This window comes from Pelodiscus sinensis, chromosome 1, assembly GCF_052426305.1.
Source record: "Pelodiscus sinensis isolate ZL-2025 chromosome 1, ASM5242630v1, whole genome shotgun sequence".
Classification (NCBI taxonomy): domain Eukaryota; kingdom Metazoa; phylum Chordata; order Testudines; family Trionychidae; genus Pelodiscus; species Pelodiscus sinensis.
Window position 1 is genome coordinate 166966095 of NC_143052.1, and position 25725 is coordinate 166991819.

At 44.8% G+C, this 25725-nt stretch overlaps 2 protein-coding genes across 8 annotated transcripts in view; one reads left to right on the forward strand and one right to left on the reverse strand.

Moving 5' to 3' along the window:
* Nucleotides 1-9108, reverse strand: part of MAEL (maelstrom spermatogenic transposon silencer) — a 39442-nt gene extending 30334 nt beyond the window's left edge. The window contains exon 1 of the mRNA XM_075909208.2: nt 8901-9108. The gene's annotated coding sequence lies outside the window, so the exon portion shown is untranslated. The remainder of the gene's footprint in view (nt 1-8900) is intronic.
* ILDR2 (immunoglobulin like domain containing receptor 2) overlaps nt 3215-25725 on the forward strand; it is a 58116-nt gene continuing 35605 nt past the window's right edge. Inside the window, exons 1-2 of one of the 7 annotated variants that reach the window (XM_075909197.2) lie at nt 3216-3560; nt 11815-12043. In XM_075909197.2, coding sequence (XP_075765312.2) covers nt 11998-12043 — 46 coding nt within the window. In that variant the 5' untranslated portion in view covers nt 3216-3560; nt 11815-11997. Of the gene's footprint in view, nt 3561-11120; nt 11238-11361; nt 12044-25725 lie in introns of those variants that run through there. The other 6 variants (XM_075909198.2, XM_075909205.2, XM_075909202.2 and 3 more) reach the window with 6 other exon arrangements.

Genomic DNA, 25725 nt, shown 5'->3' on the forward strand with positions numbered 1-25725 from the left:
AAAAGGACTCCAGAGGTGATTCTGGCATTTACAGGCCAGTAAGTCTAACTTCAGTACCAGGCAAAGTGAAACTATAAGTAAAGAACAGAATTGTCAGAGACACAGATGAACATAATTTGTTGGGGAAGAGTCATGATTTCTGTAAAGGGAAATCATGCCTCAACAACAGAACGATGGAGTTTAAATTAGCTGTTACCGTTCAAGAGAAAGATCTTGGAGTCATTGTGGACAGTTCTCTGAAAACATCCACTCAGTGTGCAGAAACAATCAAAAAGTAAGCAGAAGAGATACATAATAAGAGGATATCATATTGCCTCTATATAAATCCATTTTGAATAATGTGTGCAGATGTGGTTGCGGCATCTCAAAAAGAGATATTGAAATTGGAAAAAGTTCAAAAAAGAAGAATAAAAGTGATTAGGGGTATAAAACGGCTGCCATATGAGGCAAGATTAATAAAACCAGTTTGGGAAAGAGATGATGTGGGGTGGGATATGATAGAGGTCTGTAAAATCATGACAGGAAAAGTTATTTACTCCTTTCCATAACACAAGACCTAAGAGTCACCAAATGAAATTAATAGGCAAAAGGTTTGAAACGAACAAAGGGAAGTATTTCTTCACACAATGCTTGGTCAACCTGTGGAATTCCCTGCTAGAGGATGTTGTGAAGGCCAAGATTTTAAGAGGGTTTTAAAAAGAATTAGACAAATTGATGGAGGTTAGGTCCATCAATGGCTATTATCTAGGATGGGCAGGCATGATGTCCCTAGCCTCACTTTGTGAGGCCTGGGAATGAGGAATAGGGAATTATCATTTGATCATTACCTGTTCTGTTCATCAATTCTGGGGCACCTGGCATTGGCCAGTGCTTGAAGATAGGATACTGGGCTAGATGGATCTTTGGTCTGTAACAGTATGGCCATTCTTATGTTCTTATGACAGGTATGGGGGAGTTAATTAGTGTTCAATATGGGGGACTAGAGCAATCAAAGTAGAATACTGTGGCGTAAGTTGCCACTGTTTGTAATGAACAGTGAGAAACCATACTGAGACTGGTTTCCACCAGGATGCCACTTGGAACTGGATTACCACCGACCTGTCTGACTAGTGTTCTCTGTAAGGTGAGCACTTTTGTGGCTGCTCAGGAGAGTTTCAAATGCCACCCAGCGGATTAGCTTAGCTGCACAGCTATGTTTTCTGTCTCTACTGGTGGTGCACACTGGCAAATGCCTTGGTATAGTAATAAATTATTCTGCACATGGATGGAAAAAACCCACACACACAGATGGAAAAGATTAGAGGAAACATTGCCCTTGATTCACCAGCCTGGGTTCTGTATCACACAGTATGACTGTGACAAGCAGCAAAACCCTCCAGCCTGCTCTTTCTCAGCATACATATAGAGACAGACACACCCAATTACCATTAAAAGTATGCTCTCTGATCAGCTCCTACATAGGAAGGCTACAGCTAAGGCAACTCTCAACTCCTCAGGCATGCACCCTCTCTGGAGTATAAACCCCAAATTATGTCATCTTGGGGCTACATAGGTAAGTGTGTAGCGTAAGCCTTCCTTGTCTTCATGCAGCCCCCAGAAGTGGCCAGCATGTCTGTCTCCGAGGCACAAGGGTGACCATGAGGGCTCTGTGTGCTTCCCCCACCCCGAGCATTGGCTCCCCAGCTCCTAAAGGTCGGGAACCATGGCCAATGGGAGCAGCAGGGCAGTGCCTGCGGCATGGGCAGGGCATAGAGCTCCTTGGCTGGCCCTGCACCTAGGAGCTGGACATGCTTGCTACCTCGGGAGCTGCCTGAGGTAAGTGCTACATGCCAGAATCTACATGTTAAACCCCTTTCTGCACTCCTGCCCCAGCCCTGAGCCGCCTACTATACCCCACAACCTCATCTCTGGCCTCACCCTAAGACCCCAAACTCCTAGCCAAAGCCCTCACCCACTTCTGCCCCCCAATCCTCTGCCTCAGCTCAGTGAACATGAATGAGGGTGAGGAAAAGTGAGTGATGGGGGGTAGGGGAGTAAGCAGTGGCAGAGCATTGGAAAAGGAAGTGGGGCCTCAGAGAAGGAGTGAGGTAAAGACGTTCAGTTTTGTGCAATTAGAAAGTTGGCAACCTATTCTGTTTTCAAGAACAGGACAAAACTAAAGTCATCACTGAAAAGTTAACTATTAAGCCAGACAGCTAGTCTAAAAGTTGCAAGGGGAAGACCGTCAGACCAAAGGTCTAATCAGATCTGGAACATCAGCTAATGCAGGAGTATTGTCATGTCATACATAATGAATTAGCATTTCCTTTCTAGTGAAAAAAGGATTATACCATCCAAATATATGGAAGTTTCAAAGTGACTAAAAATCCAATGTTGCATCTAGAACAATAACACTTCCTTGTATTGAAAATCGCTTTCCTTCCTTAGTTGAGAGTCAAAAATTTATCAAAACTGACATGCCAAACTTACTTGCAAATCCCAGTGAAGGAAAAAAAATTCAGGAGGGCTAACACCAGTGACGCATAAGGGGTTGTACTGATTCCAGTGTTTATCATTAGAAAGAACATCAACAACAAACTTGCTCCAAGAGGCTATGGATTGGGGTGAAATGTTGGTCTAGGAAAGTCAATTAGAGCTTTCCATTTAATTCAATGGGGCCAGAATTTTACCACATATTCTGAGTGGATTGTCAGGAGTACAGTGTATGGAAAGTGAAGGAACAGAATCTGGACACCGTATGTGAAGCAAGCAGGAGAGTTTATTACACACACAGCACTGGCGGAGTGTCAAGTCGCTTGTTAGGGCTCAGTGAACACTGCCAGACCATAGATTACAATTAATTATATAGGATGCTTAATCGGCAGATCAAAGTGATGGGGGGTTGTAACATCCTGGACTCCCAGATAGGTGCTAATTGTGAGGCAAAATAAATGCAATAATATAAAGCTACATAGTGTTTCCAATAAAACAAGTATTTAACCAAAGCAGACATCAATTATCAACTATGTTTTAAGTGGTGATATGTCGGTTGTGAAAGGAAGGTGTTGAGGCCTACCCAGAATATGTCAAATGAGCACCAGTTTAATTGTAAGTGTAAAGGAAAGGAAGCATTGTGAGATACAGGAGCTGTAAGATAAAAAAAACAAAATTTGATTGGATGACCAACAGTAACCCCTTTTGTAAGGAAGTAAGTAACTCAGACTGCAATATGCAACAAAGTGCTGATTACCCCAGATGGAGCAGACGAAAGTTTTGAAAGGGCAGAATGAGACAACAAAAATCTAATGTTAGCAATTGTCAGCTGAGTGGAGGCATATTGAAATACTGAAACAGGGTAGGTAAGGTTGGACGGAACAGACCAAGAGCGGACGGGTTGCGAATCCAAAAAGCTAGGTCTGATCAACCAGGGCTCCCTTCCCGGCGCTGAATCTCACTGCCGCACATGAGCTCCGAAAGGGTAACAACACCGGTCATAAGTTGCAACGAAAAAATCCAAAAAAGGAGAAACATAAAGAAAAGAATATCTCCTAAATCTAAGCAATGCTTCTATCTTTCTTAATGTGAGTATTATATATTTGTTAACTCTATAAATTGTTTAAAGGTAAATCAGGAGGGCATATCTGTAGGAGGAGTTATTATTGTTTTTTAACTGTACTGTTTTTCTACTTTTTATTTCTATATTACACTGTCTTAAAAGAATCAAAGATAGTGAATTGATTTAAATAGAAAATTAATTATAAAGTAAATAAAAAAATAAAAATCTTTGTTTCACCCTAAAAAGAAGTATTCCTCCGTGTTTCAAATCCTTTCAAGAACCAAACCCGGTTACCGAAATCGGTCAGCTTCAAGAAGATGTCTCTGCACAGATGTGGTCCATCTGGGGATTAAAGCAGAGACACTAGGGCTATGTCTACACTCGCGGCTTCTTGCGCAAGTATGGCTGTTCTTGCTCAAGAATCCGCAGAGTGTCCATACTGCCCACCCTCTCTTGTGCAAGGAAATTTACAGTACGGCGTGGTAAGAGAGGGCTTCTTGCACAAAGAGCTACGCTCTTTTTTAACAGGTGTAAGCCCTCTTGCGGCAGGAGTTCTTGCACAAGAGGGCAGTGTGGATGCTTGGCAGGGATTTCTTGCGCAAGAAAGCCCTCTGGCTAAAATGGCCTTCAGAGCTTTCTTGCACAAGAGAGCATCCACACTGCCATGGGCGCTCTTGCGCAAAAGCACAGCTAGCACATGACAGTGTGGACGTTTTCTTGCGCAAGACTTCTTGCACAAGAACCCTCGCGCAAGATGTTTTTGCTCAAGAAGCCGCCGAAGTGTAGACATAGCCTAGGAGTACTTGACAATGGCACATTTGTTCCTAGCACCATTGAAGGTGTCTTGTCCTGTCTCCCATCCTGGGCTGGGGGGGGGGGGGGGTAACCATCATGTACTGTGTTTGTGTGCCAGCCCCAGACTCCAAATTTAAAATAGGGGTTCTTAAAAGAATATCATAGCCTGCCTCAGAAATTTTTATCCTACAGAAAGTGACTGAAAAAAAAAAAGCTGATGTCAATCAACATAGCTCCATCTACTGAAGTGAAGCTGCACCAATATACACCACATGGGGATCTGGCCCTGAAGGAAAAAATCTATTCCATGTCCTTCTACACTGTGTATGCTCAGAGGCAACAAAACTCATAGAGATAGTATACTTAATGAGAAATTCTATTCAAAATACAGGGAATTGTAAACTCTGTGGATCAAAAACCTTTTGTAATATGTATATGTACAGTGCTTAGCACAATGTGTCACAATCCTTAATGGAGGATGCTAGGCATAACAACAACAGCAATAATATTAACACCTTGTAATTAATTACTCATAGCATAAAAACAAGCATACATGTGCAAAGTATATTTCAAAAATCTCTATAGTTCAACCAACTCTAAATAGATTTCTAATGGGCCGTCAAAAGACACATTTGCTGCCTAGAGATTATCTCTCTGCCTAATTTCACATTCCTACCACTTTAACTGAGGCACTAGAGTTGTTCAAATAAATGTTACAAGAAAATTTCATTATAGCAAATGTGGGTTTGAACTGACTGACCTATTCTTGTTCAAATTATATATTTTTTAAAATGTTCCTCTTGCCAAGAAGGTAGAATATTTCAGTCAGAAAGACAAACATAGGTGGAGATTTTAAGCATTTGGAAAATGCTCTTTTAGAATGAAAGTGTTAATGCAATCTTAACTATCAGCATTGCAATGCACTCTGCCTGTAGTACAGTGTATGGTCCAGTACCGTCCAAAGTTTTGAATCTGATGAGGCTAGGAAAATCAGAATATTTTATGTCTCAAAATCCAGAACAGGACAAAGTTGAAACCACCTTCTCTGATGTGGTTCATCAGCATCTCAGGAATCAAAGTTTTAATATAAAAATCTAGCCTTTATGATTATGAAGAAAAACGTTCAAATATCAACAAAGTGCAAATTAAAACTGTGTTAACTCAGTTGTAAACAGCAGTCTGTGTACTGCAAGGTGCTGAGCACTGATCCAGCAAAGCACTGAAGGCAACTCTTAACTTCAAACATATAGGCTACGTCTACACTGGCATGATGTAGACGTAACTGTCAGGGTGGTCAAAATTCCTAACTGTCAGGGTGGTCAAATATTGGAATAAATTGCCAAGGGAGGTGGTGGAATCTCCCTCTCTGGAGATATTTAAGAACAGGTTAGATCAGTGGTCCCCAACACGGTGCCCGCGGGCGCCATGGCGCCCTCAGGGGCATTTCAATGCGCCCGCCAGGTGCTCGGGGCTGGCCTGGCCCCGGGCACATGGCGCATGGGTGCTTGCAGGGGGAGCGCCGGGCACGCGGCACTCGGCGGGAGGCAGCGGGGGGAGCGCCGGCCCCGGGCGCGCGGCAGGGGGAGCGCCGGTCCCGGGCGCGCGGCACTCGGCAGGAGGGGGGGGGAGCGCCGGTCCGGGCGCGCGGCACTCGGCGGGGGGGGAGGAGCAGGAGCGCCGGCCTCGGGCGCGCGGCACTCGGCGGGGGGGGAGGAGCAGGAGCGCCGGCCTCGGGCGCGCAGCACTCGGCGGGGGGGGGGGGTGGCGGGGAGCGCCGGCCCCGGGCGCGCGGCCCTTAGAGGGGGCCCTGCTCCCGGGCACACAGCTATGGGGGGACCCCGCCCCTGGGCGCGCGGTAGGTGGGGCCCCGCCCCCGGGCGCGTGGATGGGGGGGCGCCCCCGGTCCCCGCCGGACAAACGGCCACGCCCCCTGGCGCCCGACAACCTAAAAAGGTTGGGGACCACTGGGTTAGATAGACATCTGTCAGGGATGGTGTAGACGGAGCTTGATCCTGCCTTGAGGGCGGGGGGCTGGACTCGATGACCTCTCGAGGTCCCTTCCAGTCTATTATTCTATGATTCTATGATTTTCCGGAAATGCTTTTAACGGAAAAGTTTTCCGTTAAAAGCATTTTTGGAAAATCGCGTCTAGATTGGCAGGACGCTTTTCCACAAAAGCACTTTTTGCGGAAAAGCGTCCCTAGCCAATCTAGACGCGGTTTTGCGCAAAAAAGCCCTGATCCCCATTTTAGCCATCGGGGCTTTTTTGCGCAAAACAGTACTGTGCTGTTTACACTGGCCCTCTTGTGCAAATGATTTGCGCAAGAGGGCTTTTGCCTGAATGGGAGCAGCACAGTATTTCCGCAAGAACACTGACGATCTTACATGAGATCGTCAGTGTTCTTGCGGAAATTCAAGCGGCCAGTATAGACAGCTGGCAAGTTTTTCCACAAAATCATCTGATTTTGCAGAAAAACTTGCCAGTCTAGACACAGCCTATACAGTAAGTGGTCCCACTGATTATACCACCCTCTTCTGCTCTTGCAGACAGTTCAAGAGCTATAGGTACTAAACGTGTGATTGGGGCACTTTTTTTTGCTCACTCTTCTGTTTGCCGTCATCTTCAATGTTAATCATCTTCTGTCATCATCTGCTTCCACACCAGTAGTGATTCATATGATTCAACTCAGAAGTCTTTTTCTATACTAAAGCATGCACTAATGAAAATCTAGAACCCCACAACTCTGATATGCAGTGAGAGCTAGAAGACTCCTGATCATCTGAAATTATAGTTGTCAGTCACAACTCCATGTTTGGAGTCAGAATTCACAGGATTTCATTACAGTAAACTACACTCATTTTCTAATTCATATTTTTTTTAATTAGGGGAGAAAAGTGTAGGGTTTGTGTTCTGTATGGCTTGGTAAGCATAAGGTGTGCCATTCAATAGGCAGATTTTTAAATTGTGCAGGTAGCAAATGCAAGCATATTTAATTTTGTGTGCATAGTTATCACAGCTGTGAATGTAACATGATTAAGCATAAAGTAGCCAGTTGGATGCATAGGAGGCCATTTGCACATGCTGCAGGCAGTTACACACACACATTAAATGTGCTTGTGTGCAGATTTTTTTTTGACAATTAAACCAAAGTGTATCTTAACATCTTCCTTAAATTGGTGACAGCCAACTTACATCTGTCTCTTTGTACAGGAAGATAGCTAAATAAAAAAGGGCTTTCTTACTGATGTGCAGCTGTATTTATTTCAGGTTCTACTTCAGTTTGGGAATTAACATATTTCAGTTACACACATACAGCTATGTAACATTGTGTACATGAGCCCCTCAGTTCTAGTCACACATACATACACACACTGTTTGCTGCCCCTCTGTTCACACAGACACAGTGCTGTGCCCTTCTGTGGTATGGATACAGACACGAAGCTCTGCGAGTCTTATTATATATACATGCATTTTGTGCATCTCAGTTCTATTTGCATGCATGCATTCTCTGCCCTTGAGGACTAGTGTGTCACCCACCCCCTCCACACACCCTCTCTCTCTTTCTCTTTCTCTCACACATACACAGGGCCGGCTCTAGGCACTAGCAAAACAAGCACGTGCTTGAGGCAGCACATTTCCAGGGCTGGCATTCTAGCCATCCTTACCTCCCGACGCGGGCCTGCCTGTGGCCGCCCAAGGCAATGGGCGGGGCGGCGGAACCGGTGGCCTGCAGGGGGAGCGTGCACTCTTGCTGCCCCATGCGGCCGCCTGGGAAGAAGGATCAGTGCCTCAGTGCTGGGTGCGGAGGGAACCCCTACATCTCCCTCTGACTGCAGAAGCAGCCCCGGCCCCTAGCCCCGAACTGGTGAGACCCCCCCACTCACCCACTCCCTGCTCTAGCTCTCTCCCCTCAAACGCAGTGCCCCCCCGGGTTACCACTACCCACAACCCACCCAGCCCGTAGTCCACTCGGCCCCTCTCCTGACTCATCTCGCCTCGCCTCGCCATGCCACGGCACGCCACACCATGCACAGCGCACACGCCACCTCTGAGATGTCAAGCCCAAGAGCAGCGGCACTTTGGGAATCAGCGAGAGACCCGCCCCTCTGGCCTGCAAAGAGCTCAGAGATTAGCGGGGCCCAGACTATTGCTCGGGGGAGGGCTGCTCCTGAAAAGCACCCTGTGCAGGTTTGCCGCTCTGTGGACATGGGGTGCGCCGGGGCTTTCTGCTCGGGACAGCCAGCGGCGCATGGCGGGACATGCTCCCACTGCCCCGGAGAAGCGCGGGGGCTGGGACAGCGTGTCCAGTGGGGCACGCAAAGCCTGTGGCCACTGGGAACCGCATCGAGGGGTGAAGCAGCAACTCTCCCCGCTCTGTTAGGGGTTGGGCTGGGAAGGCAAAGCCAGGGCGCATCCACTGCTGGGAACTTGGGTGGCAGTGGCAGAAAAGCGGCTGCATGTTGGTTTCATTTTTGCCAGCTGTTGGGAGGGGAAAGGTGTGTGTGTGGCGGGGGGTGTCAAGAGGATCGTCTGTGGGGAGAGGGGACTCAGCCTCCACGCTGCCCTTACCTCATAGCTTTCTGAACAAAATAAGAGCGGGTGAAGTCCGAGTGATCATCTAGCCAGGCTTCCACCACTTCCTGTTGCGGCAGGGGCGGGCAGCTGCGGTCCATGGTCCAAGCCGCCTGCCGCCATCTCTGCTTGGACCGCACCGCTCCCTTCCCTCTGGCCTCTTGTCTAATCAACGCCAGGAGAGCTCGGGAGACCCTCTACCTGTTCTGTGTGAAGCTTGGACTCTGGCGCAGCCAGCGCCCCACCCAGCGCTCTGCCTCTCTCCTGCTCCCTGGTGTTTGCCTGGGGCAGCCAGCCAGCTGCGCTACCGTGCCAGCCCCTCAGCACATCCACAGTTCCCCCAGGAGCTGCAGAATTTCTCGAAGCGGCTGCAGGCGAGCCCTGGTCTGGCGGCTCCTCTCTCTCCTCATGCAAGGGAGGGGAGCCCGCAGCTACATAGTCTGATCAAATATGTCCTTTCTAATGTGTATATGGTGTCATATTTTATTGGAACATCACTCTAGGCATAGGATACTAAGTCTCCAATTTTCCATATTGTGTTCCTACCATTAGGTTCCTTAATCCATATGTGGGTACCAAAACAGCTGTAGCCTGGTTTTCAAAGGTGCCCAGAATTCATAGCTCCTATTTTCTCTAACTTTAAGCCTCCACATTTGAAAATTGTAGGCTAAATGCCTGACCCCAGTAAGATTCACACAGCTCTTTAATCTTAGGGTGCTGTCTAGACAGCACCCTTCTATTGGAATAAGCTATGCAATTTGCGCTACACAAATTGCATAGCTTATTCTGAGTCTAGGTTAAAAGAGCTTATTTTGAAATTTGGTGCTGTCTGCACAGTGCCAAATTTCAAAATAAGGCACAATTCCAACAAATCCCTTACCCCTGTTACAGGGATGCTAGAATAGTGCAGTCTTCCAGTATCCCAAAATAGTGCCGCAGTCTAGACATACTCTTAGATTCTCTCTCTAGAGAGCCATCATGATATTGAAGGCTAGATGGATAAGGTTCAGGGGCTTTACATTTGTGATAAAAACTCAGGAATGAGATACATCAAATATTGTAGTTAAAGGAGACTGTAGATGAAATGCAAATATTAACATGCCTACTTGTTTGTTTCCCATGTTAGCATTTCTTACTGCAACATCTTCCACAAAGAGGCAGGTTTTGTGGAAAGGGGAAAAGAGGAGTTTAAAAAGAGTTGCCTATTTTCTAATCAAGTAGGATTGAGAGATATTCAAATAGGGTGTAAGTAATCTCATTGCATAAGGCCAATACCATATTTTCAGCAGCTCATAAACTTGTGATGGTGCCTGGAAGACTGCAGATAGAGCAGGTACCCAGGAACACTTCTGCAAGTTCTTGTGTGCTGGATAGGTGGACTCCACTGAAGCCCCAAATAGTTTGATGCAGAGTTTGGGAATGTGGACTTGAGGTAATGGTAACTGGCCTAGCTCATAAACTGGCTTTATAACTATGCAGCCTGAGGGAACAGATTCTCTGTAATTCTCAGGCAATTCTCAGAAAATCCAAATGTCTGGGCTCTGTGTATGATTCATGAATTTCATTATAATAAAGTGGTGCAAAAAGAAAGGCTGCATCTAGACTGGCAAGTTTTTCTGCAAAAGCAGGTGCTTTTGCGCAAAAACTTGCCAGCTGTCTACACTGGCCGCTTGATTTTGCGCAAAAGCTCTGACGTTCTACTGTCTAAAATCAGTGCTTCTTGCGCAAATGCTTTGACGTTCCCGTTCGGGCAAAAGCCCTTTTCCGGAAATGTTTTTGCACAAGAGGGCCAGTGTAGACAGCTAAAAACTGTTTTGCGCAAAAAAGCCCTGATGGCGAAAATGGCGATCGGGGCGTTCTTGCACAAAACCACATCTAGATTGGCACGGACGCTTTTCCACAAAAAGTGCTTTTGCGGAAAAGAGTCCGTGCCAATCTAGACGCTCTTTTCTGCAAATGCTTTTTAGACTAGCCAGAGGGAACTAGAACTTCTCTAATTTGTTTTATAATTGCCTCAAAAAGCGTGTTTACAGCTGCAGAGAAAGGGAAGCAGCTGGACCAATGCCACTTTCACCCCTCACCCAGGGCGCTCCGATGTTTCCGCGCGTGCTGTGGGGAGGGGACACGAGGGTTTGGCCGGAGAGGGAAAGGAGACGGAGTTCGGTCAGTGGGGGGAGGTGGGAGAGGGGAGCAGACTGGGTCCGGTCGGGAGGGGGGAATCGGGTTTGGCTGGGAGGGAAGAGAGGGCGCAGGGTGGATTGGGAGGGGACTGGGTCGGGTCACTGAGGGGGTCGGATTTGCCTGGGAGAGGAGAGAAGGTGGAAACTGGGTTCGGTGAGTGTGTGTGTAGGGGGGGGGGTGCCGGGATGCGTGTGGAGGGGAGACAGGACGTAGCCGGGTTTGGCCGGAGGCGTGATGGGAGTCAAAAAGCCACAAGGTGAAAGGGGCGCTTTCCTCCTCAGTGCCTGTCCTGCAGCAGCGGGCGGGGGGGCTGCCAAAATCTTTGTTGTATGGGGCGTCAAAAAACCTAGTGCTGGCCCTGCTCTCTCTCTCTCACACACACACACCCTCGCTCCTCAGCTTGCCCGCCTCTGTCTCTCACCCACTGTCTCGCTCGCTGACACTAGACACTATATTGCTGGGCGATGAACTCTTCTCTGGTCCCGAACAGCTTCAATGGAGAGCCATGTGATTTAGAAACTCCAGTTACCACAGGAGCCTGCAGGAAGGGGGGAGAGTAAAAGAAGAAGTGAAGCCAAAGGCAGGGAGAAAAGCTTTCCTTCTGTTTGGGCTCAGTCTGTGGAAATAGAGCTGGCTAAACAGAGCTTTCCAATCTCATTTGAGATTGCTCTGGAGGCGAGCGGGGGATTGGAAACCTGGGACCTAAAAGTACCTTTCCTTTCTTCCCCAGCATAGTGGTAGCTTCCATTCAGAAGTCTCTCCGATTCACACGCTGGGTGGCTGCTGAGCCCCGCAGATAACGGTGAAGGGAATACTTAGGTGCCAGTTGATTCCTACCGGGGCTCTTTATTTTTCTGCGTGGTACCAGTTTTTCCCTTCTTCTCTATCTTCCCTGCATGGAAAGACAAGGACGATGGATGGATTCTTGGTAGGATGGATCGTTCTGCTGTGGATAACAGGTAAGGGTTTGCCTACCACTCAGACGAGTAACTTTTTGGATTAATTCCATGGGGTGCCGCGTGTGTCTTTTCCAGCAGCCTGTTTTTAAAAGACCTTGGCGACGCGGTGCAGTGGGGGTGGGGTGGAGGATTACATCTTGTGATAAAGTGAAAGGAATGCAGGGTGCATGTGTTTTTGTCTCAGTGAGCAAAGCCTGGTGTGTTATTTATCAGGGTCATAGAAGTTAGAGGCAGGGATGCATTGTTAGGTCACAGGCAGCTCTGCCCTATGCCAGTTCAGGAGCATTCCCTCCCTACACACATTCCTTCCTACCCCCAGCTTTCTTCCTCCAACTTCAACATGGAATCTGAATGCAGCTGGGCTTTGGGTGTGTGGAGGAGAATACATCTGAAGAAGTGAAGTGATCGATCACCTCCCCCTGGGAGGAAGTAGAAAAGGGGTGGGGGATCCCCACTGATATTTTTGCCCTAGTTTGGTGACAGTCACAAGGTTTGAGAACTCCCTTGGGTAGAATAGATGGGGAAGGACAGATGAGGTGACAGTGATCTGGCAATATCTGTGGGGAAAAGGCCTTTGATACCCTGAATGCCCCACTGCATGCCCTCAAAAGATAGTGTTCATAGAGAATGAAGGGTGAGACTGTGGCCCTGACCCAGAAAGGGTGCCTAACAGGTAAGGGTGGCCCTGACAGCTCTCTGTCTTCCGAGTGAGTGGGCCAGAGGGTATTGCTCTGTTCCTGCTTCCTCCTGGCCAACAGGCATCAGTTGCTCCCTACATTCTTCTTCTGCTTTTTCTGGGGTGGCATCACTTTCCCTTCAGATTGGTAGCTGAGCTGAGAGAGTCTGAGGGAGATTGCTCCCTACCAGACAGTATCAGATTGAGAAACTCCTTCTGATGTTCCCTGTTTTATAACTTTCAGTCTAATGTTTCTGGATGGGACCCAAGCAATGCTCAGATACTTTTCTCCGGGGGTGCTGAGGACGGTGCCACTCCAGATAACTGCTAACTGAGGCGGGCAGGAATTGGGGTGCTTGCTGGCAGAGGATGGCCTTGATGGGCTGGTGTGTGGGAGTATGAAAAGGAGGTACTGGGCTTTCGGGAGGAGACAGTGTGAACCTGGAGAAGCAGATTGTCCTTGGGTGTGGTGCCAGAGGTATAGCATAAGGAGCCTTTGCTCCCCAGCTCACATGCCCACGCTACGGCTAAGAACAATTGTAGGAACTACTCCTTTCCGGTGTTCTTGGCAGCACACACTAGTTCATAGGCGTCTGAGGGAGGCAAGGCTGTGTCTACCTGCTGAACTGCTCACAGAGGCCAGGCAGGGTGTAGAGAACACCCAGAGATTGGGGAGCTTGCATGCTTCCTCTGTGAACTGGGGAGGGACTCTGACTGTACAAACCCTCCCCCAGCTTCACCTGGGGTGTGTGAGTCTCACTTGCCCTCCTTCAGGAAGTGCTTAATTGGAACAGTCTAGCCTACAGAGGGGGAAGGGTGAGAGGCTTGAGAAGGGTCAGGGGAATGGGCAAGGAGAAAAAATGACAGCAAAGAACAGAAAATGGGGCTAGGAAGGCAAGTTAGGGAAGGAAAAGAGAAGGGAGAAACAGCAGGATGAGACTCAGATAATAGTCACATAACAAGCCACGGAGGAATAGCAGCTCCTTGCCAGTCTCAAATAGGTGCTGCTGCCTCTCAAAGGGTCAGGGCAGGCACAGGCCACTTCAGGAGCAGAAGAGAAAGGCCACATGCAGTTGCCTGACCTAGTCAGTGAAACTGATGTAAAAAGAAAGATGGAAAGAAAAGAAAATGAAAGAAAAATGGGGTCAGAGAGAGAGAGGAGTCACATTTTTTTAATTTAAAATGGTTCTAGGAGGTAATCTGTTTTTCTAAAGGGGTTCCCCATGAAAGCACCCTCAGACTTCCCACTCCTACCCAGATTAAGGATTCAAACAGCAACATCAGCCTCTCCTTATAGCACCTCTCTCTCCCTCACTTCCACCCACCTTCCCTCCCTCCTTTTTCATTCTGAGTCACTTCCGTTGCTAGTGCTTCCTACAGCTCCCTACCACGTCTCTATTGCATAAATTGGGGCTTAGGCAGCTTCCAATCCTCCACCTCTTCTCTGGCTGCTGCCGTAGTTTAACATTTCAATACGTGGGTGTAGAGCGCCTGCACTTCCAATGTTACCACTACACTAGTGCCTGCTTACAGTGGGGTACCAATATCCCTCCCAGCATGCCCCCTCTAAAGGAGCTGCAGCTGGGTAGTTACCAACAAGGTATTAATTCTCCCTTTCCTCCTCCCCAGCTAAAGAGCATCTTATTATCTGGGCATGATTTGGTGTCTACCATCATAGATCTGATACATTTCCTCTTTGTAAAGGACCTGCAGGATCAGTATATCCCAGCTGCTTCCATGAGGGTTGCTGATATTTCTTCCTTCCCAAGGAGCTCCAGATCAGGACCTAACACTGGACAATTGACAAAGCTCCCTTTTCAAAAAAGAGCTTTTAAAGGTCACTGATTGCAGTTTGGAGCACATATGGAACAAGAGTTACTACTGCAGTAAGATGGCCTTCCTTCCCAGTTTGGTGCTTGATTTTCAGGATGTGACTGTATTACTGATCTGGCTGACTGCCAGCACACAAAGGCCTTAAAAGAGGCAACAGGTTAGCAGTTGCTGAGTACACTGAGGGCATCTTGCGTGGCTGAGCTAGACTCTGTAGATGAGTTCAATATTAGCTTTCTTCCTTCCTGCCCTCCATCCAGTGTCTCCTAGTGCTCTGAAGGTCCTGTGTGTCTCCTCACAGCAGGGAGAAAGCAAGGGGGTGGGGGAGTGTGGGAGAGAGACTGATTGACAAACATGGATTCAGGCTTTCATTCTCCTCTGTGGTTGAGCGGAGGAATTAAAGGTCTTTATCATTGTAAGAAATTCCAATCCAGCCAAATCAGCAAATTCATTCTCAGGAAAAAAGGGAGTAGGAGTGGGGGAAGGAAAGAGAAGGGCAAAAGAAAGAGAGTGAGACAGAGGTGAAGCAGAGAGACAAACATAAGAGAGACACAGATTCTCGCCTCCACCTCTCCCCGCCTCCTTCCTTTAGGTGGGCTGAGAAATTTCAAGTCAGTACTCACAGTTCCTTTCCTCCCAGCAGCTAATTCCTTTCTGTCCTTTGTTTGCCTTTCACTTTTGGCCCCTGCATTTAGCTTTTGTTTGGTTTTCTGCACTGTGATTTCTTACTGCAATTTCAAAAAATCCTGTGTCAATTCCAGTGGGTTTGGTTGGTGTTTTCCTTCCTCTGAGTGCCTGACTGCTGATGTTTTAGTGGTAGCACTGAAAGGATAAAGGGCAGTTTCTCTTTTATGCTTTCCTGAAGGTGGCAATGTGGATATTCTCCTCATATTTTGGAAGGACAAGTAGAATTTGGTGAATATCTTTGAGCAAAGTTTGGGCCCGGTACTGTAAGCCCATACGGTTGTCACTGAATTATGGAGTTAGCATCCTGCAGTCATTTAAGTGAATTTTATTGTTTTAAGTGAAAGGTGCAGCCTTGGAGACTGAGGTCCTGCATTTATCTATAGAACAGGCACAACATGGGCAGCAGCAGAGCAAACTTCCCTGGCACTGACATCGCTCATCCCTAGAGGGATTACAGCTAGGAGAGAGTCCAAACTAAGGACCCATTCTTTGGTTCCTTATAAGATCACTCTGTGCTATTGTCCCTTAATGCTACCCTAAAAAAAAGTGGAGGACTCCCCCAACCCAGAGGAATCTTTAGATAGTGTAAAGCCGCCATCAGCTGGCTTTATTCCCTCATCTTCTCCAACTTCAGCTGAGAGGGTGTGGTAGGGCTCCTTAAGGATGGGCAGGGCAGTGCTGGATTGGCACCACGGGAACTACTCTAGCTGCTGAAGAAGTGGGTTGTGCCCATGAACTCTCATGCTACTATCTATATTTTTGTTACTCTCTAAGGTGCTACAGAACCACTCGTTTTTTAAAGTTTTTTTTAAAGTTACAGACTAACACGGCTATCCCTATGAGACTACTCTGTACGTTAGAGCAGCGCTCTAGCCAACTTTGCCTTCTACCACCAAGCATGAGGAGGGTGCAGCTGGGTACTGGCCTGTATGCATTTTTTTATCTGTTATTTTCAACAGGTTGCACTTGAATGGTGCTAGCACTGATGGAAGTTGGAGTGCACTCGAGTTCAGTCAGAAAAGCAGTCGTGGATGGCCTTAGTCAGTGCTAGGGCTCCTGACTGGGACTAACACTTATTGGCAATTCTGAAAGTGGTTTCCGTGAGGAGAGTGGCCAACATTGTATTTCAAAAAATAAAGAACTGTTTTCTTAGCACTTTTACCCCACCTTCTTCCTGATGTGATAATTATAATCATTACTACTACTACTAATAAAAATAATCATCATGCACCTACATTCTCTGGGAGTATTACTGCTTTTTGCAGCACTTCTCATCTCCCAATCTTGTTATGAAGAGATGAAAAAATAAAGGACGTCCCTCATAATAAAGCACTGTTGGCAACTCTCCGGTATGATGGTGAACTGAGGCCACATAGTAGATGCCATCAAAGTATTATAAACTAGTAATGAATTTCAGTTATTAATGGGATGGGTGATGTTTGATCCTAACTAGAACTATATGAATACATTACTTGCACATATACCCATGGGTTTAGAGGTAAATAACAAAAGGGTGTCAGTCTTCTTCTTAGCATATGCACAACGTGTCTCAGGTAGCATGGGACCAGGATTCATCACTGCATTTGGTCTGCTGATTGGACCATTAGCATCCCCTGTCCGGGAGAGAGACTGACATGGAGTGTGACATGAACATTGACCCATGCCCCCTAAAGGCAGCAGTGTGAAGCTGCCAGGAGTGACTATCACAAGATCCAGAGACTTTAATCAGGCGGGTAGATTATTGATGAGAGAGGGACCCCCGATGGATCTCTGATTCCTGTAGAAGGCCTGGGATAATCCCACTATTGCAGGGGTTGTTCAGGCTGGTGCTGAATTGCAACTCTGCAGTGAAGTCATCCATGGAGTCACACAAGAGAGAATGGGGGAGATCAAGAAAAAGGCCAGTGTCTGCTGCCATTTGTTAGGTTGAAGAATTCACTACAGAGAATGTTTTTGTACTAGGGGTTGTATGTCCCGGGACTCATGATTTACACAGTTTGTGCCTTTTGCTGTATACCTTTTTTCTTTTCCCCGTGAGTGTAGTGGTGTTTTAGCTGTGGAATAGGTATAGCAGCAGTGTACTTCCCTGCACTGCTCCACCAGCGTACCTCAAATCTGGCTTGGAGGGTCACCTCTAGAGCTGAAAGTATTGTTCAGTCACTATTATTTATTCAAACTTGGGTCTCTTACTATCAATTGCCCATAATAAGAACACCAGTCCATTGGGAAGTGGACTGAGACTGCAGTTCATTTCCCATAAGTCACTTAGCAGTTATCACATGCTAATGACTTCTAGTATGTACTTAACTGGACTGGATTCAAACCAGAAAACAAGAGGTTAAAGTCTTTATACCACATTCCAAATCCCTTTCGCTATGTACTCACCGACTCTTATCTTTACTCATAGATTTTTAAAGCCAGAAGGGACCATTGTCCTCATCTGGTGATAAGACCCACCAGCCAGATACCTGGGAGAAAAATTCTCTGTAGTGAATTCTTGCCTGCCTCTAGGGTCCCAATTTCAGACATTGAAAATATTTGCTAATAGCAGACACTGGCTATATACCATTGTAGATAATCTCATTTTACCATCCCCTCCATTAATTTGTCAAGATCACTCTTGAAACAAGCTAGGTTTTTTGCCCCTACTGTTTCCCTTACAAGGTTGTTTTAGAACTTCACTCCTCTAATAATTAGAAACCTTCATCTAATTCCAAGCCTAGATATATTGGTGGCCAGATTATAGACATTTGTTCTTGTGCAAACATTGGTCCTTAACTTAAATAACTCCTCTTCCTCCTTGGTGTTTACCCTCTGATGTATCTGCAATTATATCTTCCCTCAACCTTTGCTCTGTTAGGCTAAATAACCCAAGCGCCTTAAATCTTCTCTTGTAAGGTAGAGTCTCCATTCCTCATTATTCCAGATGAGGTCTCATCAGTGCCTTGTATAATGGTAATAATGCTTCTCTAGCTCCCTTTCCCAAATATATATATTTGTAGTCTCTTAAGGTGCCACAGAACCACTCATTTTTTTAAAAGTTGTTTTTAAAGTTACAGACTAACACTGCTACCCTTCTGAGACTTTTCACAGCTCATAGTCATTCTGGGCATGTCTACACAGCAGCGTTATTTTGAAATAACTCATGTTATTTCAAAATAACAGAGAGCGCATCTACAAAGCAAGTTTCTTACTCTAACTTCTGTAACCTTCATTTCACGTGGAGTAAGGAAAGTCAAAGGAAGAGTATTCTTCCTTCAACTTCCTGCTATGTAGACAGCGCCAAAACCCGAGTTATGGTACTTCGATTTCAGCTACGCAATTAGGCTACGTCTACACTGGCCCCTTCTTTGGAATAGCCATGCTAATTTAGAACTTTAGAATAGGGAAATGCGCTGGGGATTTAAATATCCCCCGCGGGATTTAAATAAACATGGCCGCCGCTTTTTTTCCGGCTTGGGGAAAAGCCGGAAAAGAACGTCCAGACTGGCGCGATCCTCCGGAATAAAGCCCGGAGGATCTCTTTCAAGTAGGAATAAGAGATCCTCTGGAACAGGGCTTTATTCCGGAGGATCGTGCCAGTCTGGACGCTCTTTTCCGGCTTTTCCCCAAGCCGGAAAAAAAGCGGCGGCCATGTTTATTTAAATCCCCCGCGCATTTCCCTATTCCAAAGTTCTAAATTAGCATGGCTATTCCGAAGAAGGGGCCAGTGTAGACGTAGCCATAGTGTAGATATACCCTGTGTGATCAACCAATACACTAAGGTCTTTCTCCTCCTCTGTTGCTTCCAAATTATACATCCTCAACTTACAGCAAAAATTCTTGTTGTTTGTCTTTAAGTGCATGATCTTGCACTTTTCACTATTACATTTTATCCCATTTCTAATATTCTAGTTTTCAAGGTTGTTAAAGTCTTCTTGTATGATTTTCTGGTCTTCCTCTGTGTTGGCAATATGTCCAAACTTTGTGCCATCTGCAGATTTTATTAGCACCTCCTACTTCTGTACTGAAATCATGCATGCCAATGTTATATAAAATTGGTCTCAAGACCGATCTTTGAGGAACTCTGCTAGTAACTTCCCTTTAGCCTGACAGTTCACCTTGCAGAGCCACTCACTGAATTATTCCCTTCAACAAGTTCCCTAAACACCCTTTGATTCTCATATTCATCTCCATCTTCTCTAGTTTAACTAATATTTCTCAGGTAGAATTGTATCAAATGCTGTATTAAAATTCATGTTATCGTCTCAAAGAAAGAGCTCAGGTTGGTCTGGCACTATCTACCTTTGTAACACCATGTTGTATGTGATCCCAATTAATGTACCCTGTATGTCCTTAACCACTCTCTCTTTCAAAATCTGTTCTAAGAACTTGCATACAGTTGAGATCAAACTAACAAGCTTGTAGTTTCCCAGTTCCTTAAAAATACTTACTATTGTGCTTGCAATGTCATGTGTTAATTCTTTTAATATTCTTGGATGGAGTAATCCAGGCCTCATGATTTGGTTCCAGTGAGCTGTTTGAGTTTCACTTCCACCTTATATGTGGTAATTTGTATTTCTGTATCCTAGTTCCTATTAGCCACCCTGCCACTGCCCCAATTAAAAACTGAGGCAAAGTAATTAGTTTAGGTATGAGGTCATATCTAGAATGCCTTTAATGTCCGGCTCTTCCTCAGTGCTTAGCAAACCACTTCCTCTTTCCTTGTTTAATTTTTATATGTATATCTAAAGAACCATTTACTATTGAATTGACTTTCCTTTGTAAGGTCCAACTCTGCTTGGCTTTCGGCAATTCTCAAATTTCTCTATATTTAGGATGCATCTACACTGCAGGACTTAACTCGAAATAAGATACGCAAATTGAGCTACATCAATAGCGTAGCTTATTTTGAAATTGAAGTTGGGAGCATCTACACAGCACTTCTTTCAAAATAGAGCACTTTTCCTCCAACTTCCCTTACTCCTAGTGCAACGAGGGTTACAGGAGTCAGAATAAGAAGTCCTCCATCTTGACAGTATTTTGACACTATTTCAGAATAATTGCCTGCTGTGTAGATGCGGACTAAGTTCTTTCAGAATAGTGCTAGTTATTTTGAAATAGTATTGCAGTGTAAATGTACCCTTACTGACTTCTAAAAAGGATTTCCTTGGTGATCTGTCCCTTCTTCCATACCTTGTAGGCTTTCTAATTTCTCTTAATAACCTCTTTGAGATGTTTGTTTTATCCAATTTGGTTTGTAGTCCTTCCCTATGATTTCCCCCCTTTGCTTAGGAAAGCAGGCTCCAGATTGTTTCTGCAATTTTGTCTTAAAATAATTCCAAGCCGCTGCCTTCTTTGCATTCTGATTTTCAGTTTAGTCTGTTTTCCTAATTAATTCCCTTAATTTTGTAACGTTTGTCCTTTTGAAATCAAGAACCCTAGTTTCAGACCTGTTTTTGTTTAACCTAGTTTGTCTAAACTGAATTAACTCATAATCACTCAAATCAAGGCTGTCCTCTACAACCAGTTCTTCTATGAGGAGGTCGCTACTTACCAATACCACATCTAAAATGATATCACCTCTTGTTGGCTTAGTGGCTAGTTGATGAAGAAATCTGATAGTTTTAATATACAGGACTATTGGGACTGTACCATTAATAGTAGCAATCTATACTGGGAAATTAAAGTCTCCCATAGTCAGACAATTACCTGTCTTTCTTAAACAGCACATACACTTCAATACTTGTCTTCCAGTCATGACTATTGCTCTACCGTATCTCTATTATCTTCATGATTTCCAGTTCCTCCATTTTGTTACTTTTGCATTGGTGTACAGTCATCTTAGCTGTTTCTGCTTGGATTCAATCAGATTCCTTTCCCAAGTACAGTCATTTTACTGCCAGTGTCACATACCTGACAGCTACTGTCACTGGTACTGTCACTGTCTTTCCTCATGATTTCCATTCCTCAATCCTCTGTTACTCCTTTCTCCATTGCTATAGCCTCTCTGAATTTGTTTTCTTCCTGCTCAATATTAGACTCAGGCATGAAGATTAAAGGAGCATTTCCTCTAAGGTACTTGTTGTGAGAACTTCCCAGAAATCTGTTTCCCCTCTACTCAGGCAGAATCCATCCCCTGGGAACAGTCCTTTGTCTGTGAATATTTCCCAATGGTCAAACATCCCTTAGCTCTTCTTGTAGCTCTAATGCCTGAGCCATCTGTTGATTATCATAATTTTTCATCTGCTTTACTTTCCTTCTCTCAAAACTCAGGTTCCTGAACCTCTTCATTTAAATATTTACAGTGTTTTTCCACACTGTGTAGTTCAGAGTCCAAGGACTCCTGATTTCATCCCTCCATTATCTTTCCTTCATATGCACAAACCAAGGAATGCTGCATTTCAGAGCATTTAGCTGTACTAGCTTAGACAAGTGGTGATATGGGCCATATAAGTATCTGGACAGACCCCCTTTGCATAATCACCTTGTGACCTTAAGAATAAAGTTCATTTTCTTTTTTCATCAGTTTGGACTGATCTCCTCTCTTAGAATAATTGACTGCTAAACGGATGCAGCCAGAACCCTCTTAAATTCTACTGTAGTATTTGATTCAGTCATTGCTTGCAAATGTAAGTGCCTCAGATTAGCTTCACACTATGTAAACATTTCCTGTAATTTTCTGCAATCACTACTAAATGTATTGGTCATCTTTTGTGTCTACTGCAGATTGCGTAGGACAAGAGTGAGTACATGCAGTACATAATTTAGAGCCCTAGAGGGAGTTTAGAAAGGAATCAGCAGGAGAAGAGGAATACAATATTGAAAGCCCTGAACACAATTCCTCTCTAGTCATATTAAACTTCTCTTATGACTAAACATTTCATCATGTAAAAAACCCCCATTGTGTTTCTACACGTCACCCTCATGTACACATGAAATCCTTTCTGTCCTAGCAATTCACTTCTGAGTCTTTTTAAGTTCAGCCAAATTCCTTGGAGGTGAGGAAACTAGTAACTGTCTCTGGATTATTGTTGCACCATTGATCTATAAGCCACCATCATGTTTTCACTGTGTTTTAATTGAACTTTAGCAGTCTGATGATTTTTATTGACGGCTATCACTGAAGCAGCAGCAACATAATGAGTGAACTGATATTTTAGAAGAAGAAATAACAGGTTTCTAATTTTCCCAGTTCCACACAGTGTGTGTGCATATAAAGACTTAACTAGAATAAGAGTGTCCATTGCTTCAGAACCTCAACTTCAGGGCTTGTCTCCACAACAGGGTGGATTGATGCTGCAGCAATCGATCCACTGGTGTTCGATTTAGAAAATCTAGTAAAGACCAACTAAATCGACGCCGATTACTCTCCTATTGACTCCAGTACTCCAGCAGAACAAGATGAGTAAGAGAAGTCAACAGGAGAGTTATTTCTGTCAACTCCCTGCAGTGTGGATTTGGGGGCAAGTAGATCTAAACTACATCAATCTGAGATTACTCTACTAATGTAACTAATATTGCATAGCTTAGATCGACCTGTTCTTATACTGTAGACCTGCCATTAGATGCTACATTGCTCTTGCTAAACATTCCTGGACACTCATCTGAAAACATATTAAAAAGCTGTAGATAAGAGATGAAGTGGGATGTTGCCTGGAAGATGCCTCCTTGCTCATCCTACACCTCCCAAACACTGTGTGATGGAACCAAACTTCTTAGCTTCTCCCACACATTCCCACTCTGTTTTCCCCTATGTAGGCATTCAGAAAGGAGTGTGGGTGTTTGGTCAGATGAGTGTTTGCTAAAGCTCTGCTAATCATTTATTAAAGCAGTCCCTGGTTTATCCAAATTGTTAAGCTCATTAACAGGAAAGTGGGCTGTGCAGGGAAGGGAGGTTACTATATTGAATTCACTGAAAATAGCTGTGTTTGTAAAGTAAATACTTAGTTCACAAGAGAAAGATTTAAATACCTACCACCATGTCTGCAGAGTCACTGTTGTATCAACTGAGCTGTAACGATATGATGGATCAGCTAATTTCACACACAGTGTCAGGTGCAGATCATGTGGAGTCATACATATTACTTACTAGACAGCTTTGTTACGTAGTACGGGGGTGGGGTACTGAGAATAGGAAATGGAGCTTTTAGGTGATCAGTTCAAAGCCAGCCCATGTCAGAAATAGTTGCTCTTTGTCATTAGTTCTCATGGGTTTTGGTGTCCAAGTGAAATAAGTTGCGGGACCCACTTCCTAGTATACAGTTATCTGTATCCCTCCAAAAATGGCATGAATAGACTTTTTTTTTCAATCTCTGCACAATCCAGTGACTGAATTGGTTCTGAACAATGGACCTTGCTAATGTCTTCAAGAAGAAGAGGCACAAATTAGTCCAAGACTTTCCATTCCCAGTACCTTTGCTTCTGCTCAAAATTACGATATCTCTGTTTGTTTTTCTGCTTCTGACTCTTCTAACCACCTCCTGTGGCCACATTCCTTCACACTTATTATGTCCTTGGCTGACTCTCCCTCTTATCTTTAACTGTTCTTTCCTCTGCTTCTTTGTCTCTCCTTTCAAGTACACTGTTTTCTCTCTACCTGTTGTGCATTTTAATTTCATCCCATGACTACTACCCTTCTATCCTTGCTCCTATCTCCAAGATCCTTGAGTACCCTTGCTCACTTCATTCTCCTCCTCCATAGCTTTCTTTGGTTTCTTACAGCCTGGCTCCTACCCTCTTCACTCTGCTAAATATATCTTAATTGCGGTTGGTAAAGACTACCTTCCAGATACAGAAGGGTTAAATGTATCTCATATCTTATATACTTCCTATGCTCATCCCACTGTATTGCCTCCCTTAGCCTACATTTTTCCCAGTCTTGGCTTTAGTCCTTCTACATACTGCATCATGTGCCTGAAACACTCTTGTTGCTTCTCTGGCTTTCAAGCACCACTGTTCTCTTTCAATTCCTCTTTACAACCCTTCTCTGCAATCAATCCCTCCTTTTTTTTCTAATCAGTAACAATATCCTAACCCTCCCTCTCCTGAAATGTTGTCTTATGTCTTTGAGTTTATCTACATCAGGAAGTTTTGTTACTTTAACTATACTAATGAAGTTAAAATGGCAATCTCTTCCCATAAGTCTGGATATGTTTATACCAGAATAAAAGCACACAAAGTGATATAGTTTATTGTGATTTGAGAACTAAAAGGTACCTTAAGGCCAGTATAATTTCCTCTACACTAGACTTTTTACCAGAACAACTCTGTGTATACCTACACTAGAGCAGGAGGTGCAATTCCAACCCCTGCAAGCTCTGATTGAACTAATGTGCTGAAAATAGAAGTGTAGCTGCTACTGTAGCAGCAATGACTAACTGCTCAAAGTACATACCTGAGGTCTCAGACAGAATCATACTCAGGGAGGCTAGCCACTCCCTCTATTAAAGGGTATGTCTACACTACAGAGGTTTTTTTGGAAAAACGTCAGTTCTTCTAAAAAAAACTTCAATTACGTCCACGCTGCAATTGTGTTCTTTTGAAAGAAAATCGAAAGAACAGAGAGGTTATTCCTACATTGGTTAAACCTCTTTCTATGAGGAAGAAGCCTTTTTCCGAAAGAGCTCTTTCAGAAAAAGGCATGTGTGGATGGGGAAGAAGGAGTTCTTTCGCAAGAAGAGGAAAGAGAAAAAAGCACAGGTGCTCTGGTGGCCACTCCATCTCCAGTAATCACAGCTTACATTTAAGATGGCATTTATTCAGTCCAGATGCTATCTTTCGAAAAAGCAGATCGCTATTTCGATGCGCTTTGGCAGTGTGGATGCTGTCTTTCGGAAGACGTTTTTTCAGAAGATCTCTACCGGAAAAGCTTCTTCCAAAAGATGCCTGCAGTCTAGACACAGCTTTAGTGCTGCAACAGCTACGCTTTATTTTTTATGCGCTAGCTCAATCAGAGCCAGTGTGGGCATGTCTCTATGAGCTGGAAGTTACACCTTCCACATCGCACTCTGGGGTAGACATAACCTATGGCCACAAAAATAAAAGCATGTCCTTAATACAGTTATAAGGGTAAAACTAAGTATAGATCAGCTCTTCTCCTCTTATGTGTCTTAATTAGGATGTAAGGTATTCGAGGCAGGGGATATCCCTTATCTGTGCTTGCATATTAATAGGACTGTGATAATACTTTTAAAACAATAACTCCTAGAAGTGGTCCTTGCAATGCAGGAATGAGGGTCCTTCAAGAGAAGCTTGCATTGAGTTTGCAGCTCCCCATGAAATGGATAAATAGAGCATGGTCTGTCAACTGGCCCCTTTCACTGGTACTTAGACTCACCTTAAACTACAGAAAAAGAAGGATGCATCAGCAATCACCCGTGTAATTCACTCCCACATGTCTTGTCCGAGGTCTAATATGCCAGGTGGGGATGCAGTTCTCCTGTCAGCTGGCAGATAAATCAAATGTCAGATACCAAGTAACGCCTTTTCCCATGTAATGTAGATTCCT